General features: G+C 42.0%; 1 protein-coding gene across 1 annotated transcript in view; it reads left to right on the top strand.

Annotated features, from left to right (window-relative positions):
* The window catches only part of LOC101851254 (histone deacetylase 4), a gene marked incomplete at its 5' end in the record, with an annotated part of 42,804 nt that overhangs the window by 28,341 nt on the left and 2,455 nt on the right, over positions 1-12,008 (top strand). The window contains 13 exon segments of the mRNA XM_013080178.1: positions 587-710; positions 1,132-1,218; positions 1,908-2,226; positions 3,755-3,888; positions 4,853-4,958; positions 6,374-6,474; positions 6,940-6,993; positions 7,626-7,681; positions 8,082-8,169; positions 9,146-9,363; positions 9,829-9,947; positions 10,693-10,826; positions 11,568-11,652. Coding sequence (XP_012935632.1) covers positions 587-710; positions 1,132-1,218; positions 1,908-2,226; positions 3,755-3,888; positions 4,853-4,958; positions 6,374-6,474; positions 6,940-6,993; positions 7,626-7,681; positions 8,082-8,169; positions 9,146-9,363; positions 9,829-9,947; positions 10,693-10,826; positions 11,568-11,652 — 1,625 coding nt within the window.

The raw sequence follows: 12,008 nt of genomic DNA on the forward strand, positions 1-12,008 counted from the left end.
CCCCGATCTCTTCTACTTACTGCCTGTCCCCGGGGTTTATGTACCTCGCATAATTTAGCAAAATTTAATCATTTTGTTGTGTGCATAATTTCTGATTATTTTCCTTTACTGTTCTTTGTTCAAATTAACAGAATAGCATAATTTCACATCTTTGGGCTCTTTGTGCTTAATTTCATAATTTTTTTGCACAAAACTGCGGGGACAGACTTACAGGAATTCTTATGCAGTTGCGAGCACCGTAAAACTCTTCACTGTGTGTGGTTGGCGGGTCCTCTGGTGTGGTTTGCTCCTTCTTTCCTATCAAACATCTATCATCCTGATCTCTCCTATTTCTTTTTTATGTTTGTTACTCTCTTGTAACACCTCTAGGCTTGTGGAGCTCATATGACCTTATGCAGTTGCAAGCGCCGTAAAATCTGTACTAAAACAAATATCTCTCCTACTTCTTTTTTATGTTTGTTACTCTCTTGTAACACCTCTAATCTTCCCCACTTATATGACGGTATTGTGTTGCAAGTGCCGTAAAACACTTACTAAAACTAAAACTAACCCGTTGTTGTTTTTTCCCCTTCTCTCATTGGCGCAGACACAGACCACTGGGGCGCACCCACTCAGCCCCCCTACCACTGGGTGTGTTCCAACAGCAAAATCTACTTCTGCAGCAGCAACACGACCAGTATATCAAAGATCAGAAGCTTTACGTCAAACAGGTGACAAGGGGAAATTTTATTGATGGTGTCGTTGTGTGTGTGTGTGTGTGTGTGTGTGCGTGTGCGTGTGCGTGTGCGTGTGCGTGTGCGTGCGCGCCACGCGAGGGAAGTAATGACCAGTATATCAAAGATCAGAAGCTTTACGTCAAACAGGTGACTTGGCCTTAAATGAATAATGATGGTGTTGTTGTGTATGTGTGTGTATGTGTTTGTGTATGTGTGCATGTGTGTGTGTGTACGAGGGAAGAAATGACCAGTATATCAAAAATCAGAAGCTTTACGTCAAACAGATTTTATTAAACATTTAATATGTTCCTAAATCATTCTGTTAAAAGGAATTTGTTTTAACTATTGGTAACGAAGATTATTATTTTTTCCCCCCTCTTATATGGTTGTTTCTATATACGTGTTTATTTTGCAGCACATCCGTCAAACAGTGTTACAACGGTCAGGGAGCAAGAGTCACATGGAGAACGTTGATGAAGAGACAGAGGTCAAATTAGCACAGGTAATTGCTGTGGGTGGTTGGCGGGTTCTCTGGTGTGGTTTGCTTCTTCTTTCCTATGAAACATCTATCGTCTATATCTCCCCTACTTCTTTTTTATGTTTGTTACTCTCTTGTAACACCTGTAATCTTCTGGCGCTCATATGACCTTATGCAGTTGCGAGCGCCATAAAACCTCTACTAAAACTAAAAAAAACCCTATTTGTTGTCGTTGTAGGAAAGGAGTGCCGTGAGGCGGAGAAAAGATTGTAAGAATCGGTAATCTTTATCACTGAGAGAGAATGTGTTCACTGATCTGATATTACTACTTTGTCGTTGCTGTAGGAGATGAAGGAGTGTCGTGAGGCGGAGAAAAGATTGTAAGAATCTGTAATCTTTATCACTGTGAGAGAGAATGTGTTCACTGATCGGATATTACTACTTTGTCCATCTATCGTCCTTATCTCCCCTTTTTCTTTTTTATGTTTGTTGCTTTCTTGTAACACCTCTAATCTTCTGGCGCTCATATGACCTTGTGCAGTTGCGAGCGCCGTAAAACCTCTACCAAAACTAACTCTCCTCCTTCTTTTTTATGTTTGTTACTCTCTTGTAACACCTCTAATCTTCAGCTCTTCTGTGACCTTATTGTGTTGCAAGTGCCGTAAAACTCTTACTTAAATTAATCTGATATTACTACTTTGTTCACATCGTAGGAGATGAAGGAGTGTCGTGAGGCGGAGAGCCTGGAGGGGAAGATGGAAGAAGCCCCCGTGTCGGGCCCCAGCGAGTCTCCCCCAGCCCCCGAAGTGACCGGCCTCTCAGAGCAGCAGCCGCCTCAGCTGTCGGAGCGCGAGAGCTCGCAGAACACACAGGCCTTGTTGAGCCCGCACAGAGAGGCGGGCCGCGCCCGGCACCGCGGGCCCTCGCACCACAGACCCCTGTCTCGCACACAGTCCAGCCCTCTGGTCACCTTCTCCATGCCCCCGCAGTCCGCGCAGGATACCGGGCCAGTCACCTATACTTTTACCACCGGTGAGTCGATTCGTCCTGTATGAGTGTGGGTGGCAGATGCTCTTCTTTCGTATAAAAAATCTATCATCCTGTTCTCTCCTTTTTTGTGTACGTTACTCTCTTGTAACACTTCTAATCTTCTGCACTTATATGAATTTATTGTGTTGCAAGTGCCGTAAAACGGTGCCACTGGCTGAAAAAGTGTCTTTAGGCCATTCCCGGGGGGGGGGCATTTCTCGTTCTTACGCACAGTATAATTTAAATGGGCTGATTCAACAATGTCTTGCTCATATCTGTGCCTGAACTACTACGGGGGTGGGTGTAATTTACATGTTACTGACCAGCCCTTCAATGGCTGACAGATCGGTCATCTGGCGGCTGTGATGCTCATAGAGTTTGCTGTTGAGTGTGAATGGGCGCTCTATGAGTACTGTTTTCTATCATTATTTTAATTTTCTTGAAATAAGTTGCTCTGCCAGATGACAGGAGTTCTTTTCGACAGTCATTTAGTTGTTATATGTGGACCAGTCACCCATACTTTTTTCCCCTGTAGTTGATTGTAATGGGACTTTTGAGGTCAGGGCAAGGAGCAGCTGTCCTGAAAAAAGGAAGAAAAGTCTGTCCCAACACCGTTCATTGGAGCTTTTTAGACACTTTTTAACTCTATCCGTACTTCGTGTTTTACTATCGTATCCATACGAAGCGGGGAACTCTGTGCCACCACTTTCCAAAGAGGAAATTTACTCGTTAATCCGATCCGTATGCTTTGAATAGCAGTCTATCAAAATGATTTTTTGAGAAATACTGAAAGTTTCAAAGAGATCTTCGCTCAAGAAGTATTCTAAATTGTGAAGAATACAACCCCGGGGGTACAAAATGACCCAAGGGCGTACTGATAGGGTTAAAATGATGAAAGGGCACCCAGGAGCTCAGTGGGCATGGGTATGATAAGGAATTATTTTTTAGAAAAGATTAACAAACATTAAAATTTTGTTGCTCGTCTTTGAGATATGATTTTACTTTGGAGAAATAATCATGTTTGGTTTCTGTAAAAACTTTTTATTCCGAGTTTGATCTGAAAACCAATTTAAGATTTTTACACGGTTATTTTCTGACTTAAGTTTTGTATTGCATTTTTTTTTTCATGGTGACTTGTTTTTCATTTTCTCTGAAATCAGGGAACTCAGCCTCCAAATTGTTTCTTCTTTCCTATCAAACATCTATCATCCTTATCTTTCCTCATTCTTTTTTTGTGTTTGTTACTCTCTTGTAACACCTCTAATCTTTGGCACTTATATGACCTTATTGTGTTTCAAGTGCTGTAAAACACTTACTCTTTTTGTCGCGCTCTCATATGACCGTATGCAGTTGTGAGCGTCGTAAAACTCTTACTAAAACAAAAAACCAAAACACCCTCTAAAACTAAGCCTCGAGATTCAATTGGATTTAAGAGCTGTGAAATGTATTTGAACCGTTTTGGATTTTTAAAAAAAATATGTCTGTTGCTAAAAATAATTTATTTGCAACCTTTCTTTGGTTGTGGTTGCAGGCTTGGCATACGACTCGGCTATGCTGAACCACAGGTGCACGTGCAATGATCATAACAACCACCTGGAGCATGCAGGACGCATACACAGCATTTGGAACAGGTTGACTGAGACAGGGCTGGAGGGTCGCTGTGAGGTAAACTGGTGGTTGGTGGTGTTGTTGGTGTTGTTGTTGTTGTTGGTGGTGGTGTTGTTGGTGTTGTTGTTGTTGGTGGTGGTGTTGGTGGGGGTGATGTTGTTGTTGGTGGTGGTTGTGTTGTTGTGGTTGTTGTAGTTGTTGTTGTTGTTGGTGGTGGTGGTGGTGGTGTTGTTGATGTTGTTGTTGTTGGTGGTGTTGTTGTGGTTGTTGTGGTTGTTGTGGTTGTTGTGGTTGTTGGTGGTGTTGTTGTTGTTGTTGTTGGTGGTGTTGTTGTAGTTGGTGTTGTTGTTGTTGTTGTTGTTAGTTGTGATGGTGGTGATGCTGATGGTGTTGGTGTTGTTGTTGCTGCTGCTGTTGTTGTTGTTGTGTGTGTGTATTTGTTTTTTTGGGTTTGTTGGTTGGTTTCTTTCTTCCATTAGTTTTTTTTAGATGTCTCTTTTTTCCCGCGACCCCCAAAAGGGTATAAGCGGCGGATAACAGTAAAGTAAAAGTTGGTTGGTTTATATTGTGTAAAGTTTTTTGGTTGCTGTTATTGATCCAGCAACATCTGGGCTCTCGCCCTCCTGTCCAATGCCATGTAGTGATGAGAAAGGTTTTCGGCAAGTTGAGAATAATGGCAGAAATAACAAATGCATGTAGCCTACAGGTTAGCGTTCGGATAGCGAACATATACATACATCTGAAAAATGCACACAGCGAATGTTTTTTCATTTCAGGTCCCAAATTTTTTCATTGACATGCATTTCTCTTTTTAGTTTTAGTAAGTGTTTTATGACACTTGCAACACAATGTGTTCACATTGTCTGGTGTTATGTGTTCACATTGTCTGGTGTTATGTGTTCACATTGTCTGGTGTTATGTGTTCACATTGTCTGGTGTTATGTGTTCACATTGTCTGGTGTTATGTGTTCACATTGTCTGGTGTTATGTGTTCACATTGTCTGGTGTTATGTATTCACAGAAAATACGAACAAAGAAAGCCACAGTGGAAGAGCTACAGAGCTGCCACTCGGAGCAGTACTCCCTCATATTTGGAGGCAATCCCTACAACAGACAGAAGCTTTTTGGTAAGTCCTTTCCCCTGCTAGTTGTAACATGTCTGTGTGGGTGGTTGGCGGGTGCTCTGGTGTGGTTTGCTTCTTCTGTTCTGTCAAACATCTGTCGTCCTTATCTCCCCTTCTTCTTTTTTCTGTTTGTTACTCTTTTGTAGCACCTCTAGTCTTCGGCACCTATATGACCTTATTGTGTTGCTAGTGCTGTAAAACTCCTACTAAAACTTAACTAACATGTCTGTCAGTCGAAAAATACTTACTTTACTTTCTCTGTCCTCTTGTACCTCTAGGGCGTTGAGGGGAGAAAGAGCTCCCTGTCTCTAGCAAGTTTGATGGCCTGGCTGGGTGGGATATTGAATGTTCTTAGGGTATCCTTCACACCCTGGATCCAGGTCTTTCTTGGTCTTCCTCTTGCCTTGTACCTTGATACTTTCCTGTAGTAGACTTTACTGGCAAGCTGGTTAGGTGCCATACATGTGAGATGTCCAAACCACCTGATTGTTTACCTTGGAATGTAGTGGAGGACAGGTGTTGCTCCCTCCATTTCTCTGATCTTGTTGTTTCTGACCATGTCCCGTCTGGTTTTGTTGACGGCTGGCAAACAATGCATTTGCTGCCAAAAATGCAAATTCGTGTTTCGGAATTGTGTATAATGGGTGGAAATAATGTGCTGATCGGACATATGTGTCGGCAGAGAGTTAAAAGATTTTTTTAAGGGGGTGGGGTGGGTGTCTGGGAGAACAATGCGTCTCACCATTTATTTCTTGGTTTGATAATTCATACTTCTTAAGATTTTCTTTTCATTTTCTGTTGTTTGGTTATTGTTACGATAGTACTTGTATTGGTGATGGTAAATACAGTAGTGCAAGAGTTTGGTAACCCCCCGGGGCAGTGCCACTGACTGTAGTGTCTTTCGGCCATTCCCAAAGGGGGGACATTTCTAGTTCAAGTGCAGTAGAAAATGGGCTGATTCATGTCACGCTCATAACTGTGCCTGATCTACAACAGGGAACTGCTGCTTTTTCTTTCCTAATCCTTACTATTGTCATTTTCCTCTACTTCTTTTGTATGTTTGTCACTCTCTTGTGACCTGCTATTTCCGGGGTGCCTTGATAGTTAAAGCAGACCTTGTGCTGTTGAAACTAGAGAGGTGAGCAGTCTAAGTCTGATTCCCTGTAAAGACTTCTCTGTTGACACCCACCCCTTGACGCTTATATGACCTTATGCACTTGCGAGTGCCGTAAAACCCTCTACTATAATAAATACAAAAGAGTTTGGTTGTTTCTATTTTTTTCCCAAGGTGTTGGTTTGCGTATTCATCATTTTACTTTTGCTTTGTCTGATACTTTGCTTGCACTTGATAATAGAATTTTTTTTTTCTCCCCCGAATGAAATGAAACATTGTTTATTTCTTTTGTTTCGTCATGCAGAAAGCTCGTCCAAGAAGTTTTGTTTACTCTACTGTGGAGGCATTGGCGTCGACTCGGACACCGTGTGGAATGAACTGTATACCTCAACAGCGGCCCGCACCGTGAGTACATTTTCGATCGAAGATTGTGAAATAAATAAATGAATTTTTTTGGTTGTAAAATAGATTGTTCAAAGGTTTTGTTTTAAGATCTCTTGTGTAAATGAGAGCTGTTGTGTTTCATAAGAGTGACTTTGTTGATGAGAGCAATTGTGAAGCGTGGTGACAAAATGAGTACTTCTCGGATTCAGGCCTTAAGGAAATAGATACATCACACTTATAGGTGAAGTTTGTACAATATATAAGTATGAAATAATAAAAGGTATGTTATACTTACAGAATGTGGCATCAATAGAACAATCTATAAATTTGACCCGAGTGTCAATTTTTGGCCAATGTCTCCTTTTGTGGACTGCGAGAAGTAACTCATTTTGTCAGCACGGCTCACAATTGTGTTTTATGAGGGTGACTGTCGTTTCACCAACTCAGTGTCCAAAGTGTATATATTGCTGATTGTCCTTTCATCAGGCTGCTGGATGTGTCATTGAGCTGGCCTGCCGAGTTGCTGCAGGAGACCTCAAGGTAATTAGTTAGGGTTTTATTTTGCTCAATTACACACACACACACAGGCACACACACACACCACACATGCACACACACCCTGTCTTTCAGTAGTTAACATTTTATTCTACTGCCAGCACATGTGGCGATGGTTGACCCTATCCGTACGTCGTGTTTTACTATCGTATCCGTACAACGTGGGGAACTCTGTGCCACCACTTTCCAAAGAGGAAGTTTACTCGTTAATCTGATCCATTCGCTTTGTGTAGCGGTCTGTCAAAATGATTTTTTTGAGAAATACTGAATGTTTCAGAGAGATCTTTGTACTACAAGTATTCTAAAATGTGAAGAAAACAACCCTAAGGGTACAAAATGACCCCAGGGCATTCAGATAAAGTTAAGTGTTTTGCCATTGTATGACACGGTGAGAGTTTGAGTCTTGTGTCAGAGTGGGTGGTTGGCTCCTTCTTTCCTATTAAAAAAATATATCATCTCTATCTCCCCTCCTTCTTTTTTGTGTATGTTACTCTCTTGTAACACCTCTAATCTTCGGCACTTATATGACCTTATTGTGTTGCAAGTGCCATAAAACTCTTACTAAAACTAAACTAAAAGAAATATAATTCTAAGTGTTTTTCCTCCTGATATTTCAGAATGGTTTTGCAGTGGTGAGACCTCCTGGCCATCACGCGGAACAAGACACGCCGATGTAAGGAACTTTGTCACACAATGCACCAGTCCATAAGATGAAAAGCTATTTATATCTATCCTCAGGTCTTATCTGTGGTAGTGATGTGTCAAGGGAAACAACTGGAGGCCCTTTAGTGTAGAGGGGAAGGAAGAAAACTATTGGATAACATCTAAATCTTTTGGAAGGATGATTTTAAAGATTTTCAGTGGTAATGCCTTTTTAAGACAAGCTGCCTTTATTCATATTTTGGACAGAAATACCATGGTGAGGGAACATATTTTGGGGATTTGTTTTTGGTAGTTTTGTCTTGAGTTTCAGTAGAAACTGTTCTAGAACGAGTCAAGTTGTTTTGTACAGTAGAACTGAAGTACCCAGCTCTAGTATAATATGATCCAACTTGCGCCAACTTGTCTTTCAGGGGTTTTTGCTACTTCAACTCTGTTGCCATAGCAGCCAAGCAGCTGAAGGAAAAGAGGAAGCTTCAGAAAATCCTTATTGTGGACTGGGTAAGTGATCTGTGCTTGACGAGAACTTTTGTTGTTGGTAGTCACTGTAGTACGTTTGTGGCAAAGGGGTCAAATCTCAACTCCAATGTGAGTGGTTGGCGGGTGCTCTGGTATGGTTAGGCTACCGGACTCGTAATCTTGAGGTTGCGTGTTCAGGGGTTCGAGCCGCGGGCCCGACATTGTGTCCTTGGGAAAGGCACTTTACACGAATTTTCCTCACTTCAGCCAGGTGGAAATATGTACGTGGCCATTGACAGCGAAAGATCTTGTCAGTATGTTTGTGTTTTAGCGCATATAAATGGATGCTTGCACTGTATGCTTCCCAGGAAATTGAGGTTGTTTCAGAATTCTCTCAGGTCTGCTGGGGTACTAGTATAGATTGTGAAGCGCATAGAGCTTGCTGTTGAGCGGGGATTTGCGCTATACAAATGCTATCTATTATTATCTATTATTAAACCCACCCAGGAGTCACGTCAATTCATTTTAGAGTGGAGGAAGACCATTTTACTGATTGTGAGCTTGAACATGGGTCACAGTAGATTCTACTCTGGGTTCGTTTGCTAAGATCCCAGTTCGCCTAAAATCCCGCTTTTTCCTTGTTCCCGAGCACCGGGATCTTAGGCGGAGACTACCTTATTGTATTGTTAACGTGATGAGAGAAGACAGCACAATGTGGCTGTTGTGTTCGTCTTTGTGTGAGAGAGTTTGTTCATCGCCAGGGAGATAGTTCGTGGTTGGTTGGCGGGTGCTCCGGTGTGTTTTGCTTCTTCTTTCCTACCAAACATCTATCGTCCATATCTCCCTTTCTTCTTTTTTTATGTTTGTTACTCTCTTGTAATAGCTCTTATCTTCTGGCACTCATATGACCTTATGCAGTTGCGAACGCCGTAAAACCTCTACTAAAACTAAAACAGGAGGTAGTTCTTGTATTTTCTAAGGCCGAAAGATTTTAAAAAAAACAACTCTTGTTTTACAGGATGTGCATCATGGCAACGGAACTCAGAAGATGCTCTACGATGACCCCAACATTCTGTACATATCTATTCATCGCCATGACAATGGCAACTTTTTCCCTGGCACCGGGGCGCCAGAGGAGTGTGGCGAGGGGGCGGGCACGGGCTTCAACGTGAACATCGCCTTCGGTGGCAGTCTGAACCCTCCAATGGGAGACGCCGAGTATCTGGCCGCTTTCAGGTGAGTGGAACGGCTATGTTGAGCATGTGAGAGGAACTTGTATATTAAAGACATTGAGTTTGGTCATTTCTCCACAAGAATTTTACTTTGGCCCTCAGTTTAATTTCGCTCAGGAATTATGATTTGCTGAAATTGTTTTTTGTTTTTGGGAGAGCTTTGTGGCTTTTTATTTTCAAAATTTAAAAATTTTATTTAATATTTATTTTATTTTTTTTCTTTTAATTTTTTAAAAGAAGGTGGCGTGTGTGTGTGTGTGTTTTCAATACAAGAACTGACATACGAGTGAGAAGGCCTTCTCAACCTTTGATTCTTTTATTTTGCTTTAATAATAATGTTCTCATCTGCAGATGCATTGGTCTTATTATTTATTATTATTATTATTATTATTATTATTATTATCATTGTTAAGTAGAGAAAGTGTAGAGCTGTGAGTGACATGTCCCCGTTTTCTCCGTATGCTGACAGAACCATGGTGATGCCCATTGCCCGAGAGTTCAACCCGGAGTGTGTTCTGGTCTCCGCGGGCTACGATGCCGCCAAGGGTCATGCCACGGCCCTGGGAGGATACGAGCTGTCCCCGGAATGTACGTGCAAGTAGTGCTCACTCTTGCCCTTGTGCACTTTAGCTTGTTGACCTTTATGTTGTATGTTAGGTTGTGTGTGTGTCGTCGTTGTCTCCCCCCTCATGGAAGGAAATCTTACATTTCGCTTCATGAATCACTTTGTACTGGTGGGTGGTTGGCGAATGTTCTGATGTGGTTTGTTTCTTCTTTCCTATCAAACATCTATCGTCTTTATCTCCCCTCCTTCTTTTTTGTGTTTGTTACTCTCTTGTAACACCTCTAATCTTTAGCACTTATATGACCTTATTGTGTTGCAAGTGCCATAAAACATTTCTAAAACTAAAAATACGTTGGGTTGTTTCCAACAGACGGGGAACTGCTGCTTTTTCTTTCTGAGTCTTTACTATCGTCATTTTCCTCTACTTCTTTTGTATGTTTGTCACTCTCTTGTGAACTGCTATTTCTGTGGTGCCTTGATAGTCGAAGCAGACTTTGTGCTGTTGAGGCTAGAGAGGAGAGCAGAGTAAGCCTGATTTCGCGTTTGGAATCTTCTGTTGGCATCCACCCCTTGGCGCTCATATGACCTTATGCAGTTGCGAGTGCTGTAAAACCTAACTAAAACAATAAAACATGATGTGGTATGCCCCCTTCTTTTCTTTAAAATAATTACTGTTCTTGTCTCTCCTTCTTTTCTATTTGTGTTGCAAATGGCGTAAAACTCCAACCAAAGCTAAAAAACTAAAAGTCGTTGTTTTGTTCCACGCAGGTTTTGGACACATGACACGGGAACTGATGTCACTGGCCAACGGGAAGATCGTCCTGGCGCTGGAGGGGGGCTACGACATCCCCAGTATCTGCGCGTCGGCTGAGCTGACCGTCCGGGCCCTTTTGGGCGACGAGGTAAAGTGTGGCCCGTTGTGCTGCTCTGTTTAGTAGTGACAGTATGAAAGTATAGTTGGACGTATGCATGCACACATGTGGGCACACACACACACACTTGCACGTGTGCGCATGCACAGACTTGCGCACGCACGCATACTCGCAGACACACACACACACACACACACACACACACACACACACACACACACACACACTCGCACACACACACACACATACACACACATACGCGCGCCGCGAACACACTCACAAACACTCAGTCACTCGCTCACTCACACACACTCTCACACACACACACACACACTCACACTCGCGCGCACATGCTCACACACACACACTCACACACACACACTCACACACACACACACACACACTTCAAACTGTTTAACATGGTGCACACCATCCAGGGTCAGTGCTGGGGTCAGCGGGTGCTCTGGAGTGGTTTGCTCCTTCTTTCCTATCAAACATCTATTGTCCTGATCTCTCTCCTTTTTTGTGTTTGTTACACTCTTGTAACACCTCTAATCTTCGGCACTTATGTGAATATGACCTTATTGTGTTGCAAGTGCCGTAAAACTCTTAGTAAAACTAAAATGCTAAAAGAATAGGAGGGGTAGGATCCAAAGTAGTTTCAAAAGGACTTTTATCTTATAAACCATATGTACGGGATTACAATCCTCATGGGTTTTTTTTGTTTAAGTCTTGGACAAGTGTTTTATTCTGTGTCTCCTATGTTCACAGCTGCCGCCTATCCGAGACGAAGAACTGAAGAGAAGTCCTTGTCAGCCCGCTATTGACACTCTTAACACTGCCATAGAAATTCAAAGTAAGTTTGTTGGGTGTTTTTTTTGCTGGTTTTTGTCTTTGTCTAGTAACTTACTGAGTGAAAATGGATGGTTGGCGGGTGCTCTGGTGTGGTTTGCTCCTTCTTTCCTATCAAACGTCTGTCGTCTTTATCTCCCCTCTTTCTTTTTAGCGTTTGTTACTCTCTTGTAACATCTCTAATCTCGGCACTTATATGACCTTATTGTGTTGCAAGAGCCGTAAAACTCTAACTAAAACTAAAGACTAAGAGGGAGAAGGAGACTGATTAATGATGATCAATTAAATATAAATACGATATTTAAAAAAAAGGATATTTCAATGTTTTTTAAAATTATTTAGTTATGTTGGTTTTTTTGG

Source organism: Aplysia californica, unplaced genomic scaffold, assembly GCF_000002075.1.
Source record: "Aplysia californica isolate F4 #8 unplaced genomic scaffold, AplCal3.0 scaffold00077, whole genome shotgun sequence".
NCBI classification, from domain to species: domain Eukaryota; kingdom Metazoa; phylum Mollusca; class Gastropoda; order Aplysiida; family Aplysiidae; genus Aplysia; species Aplysia californica.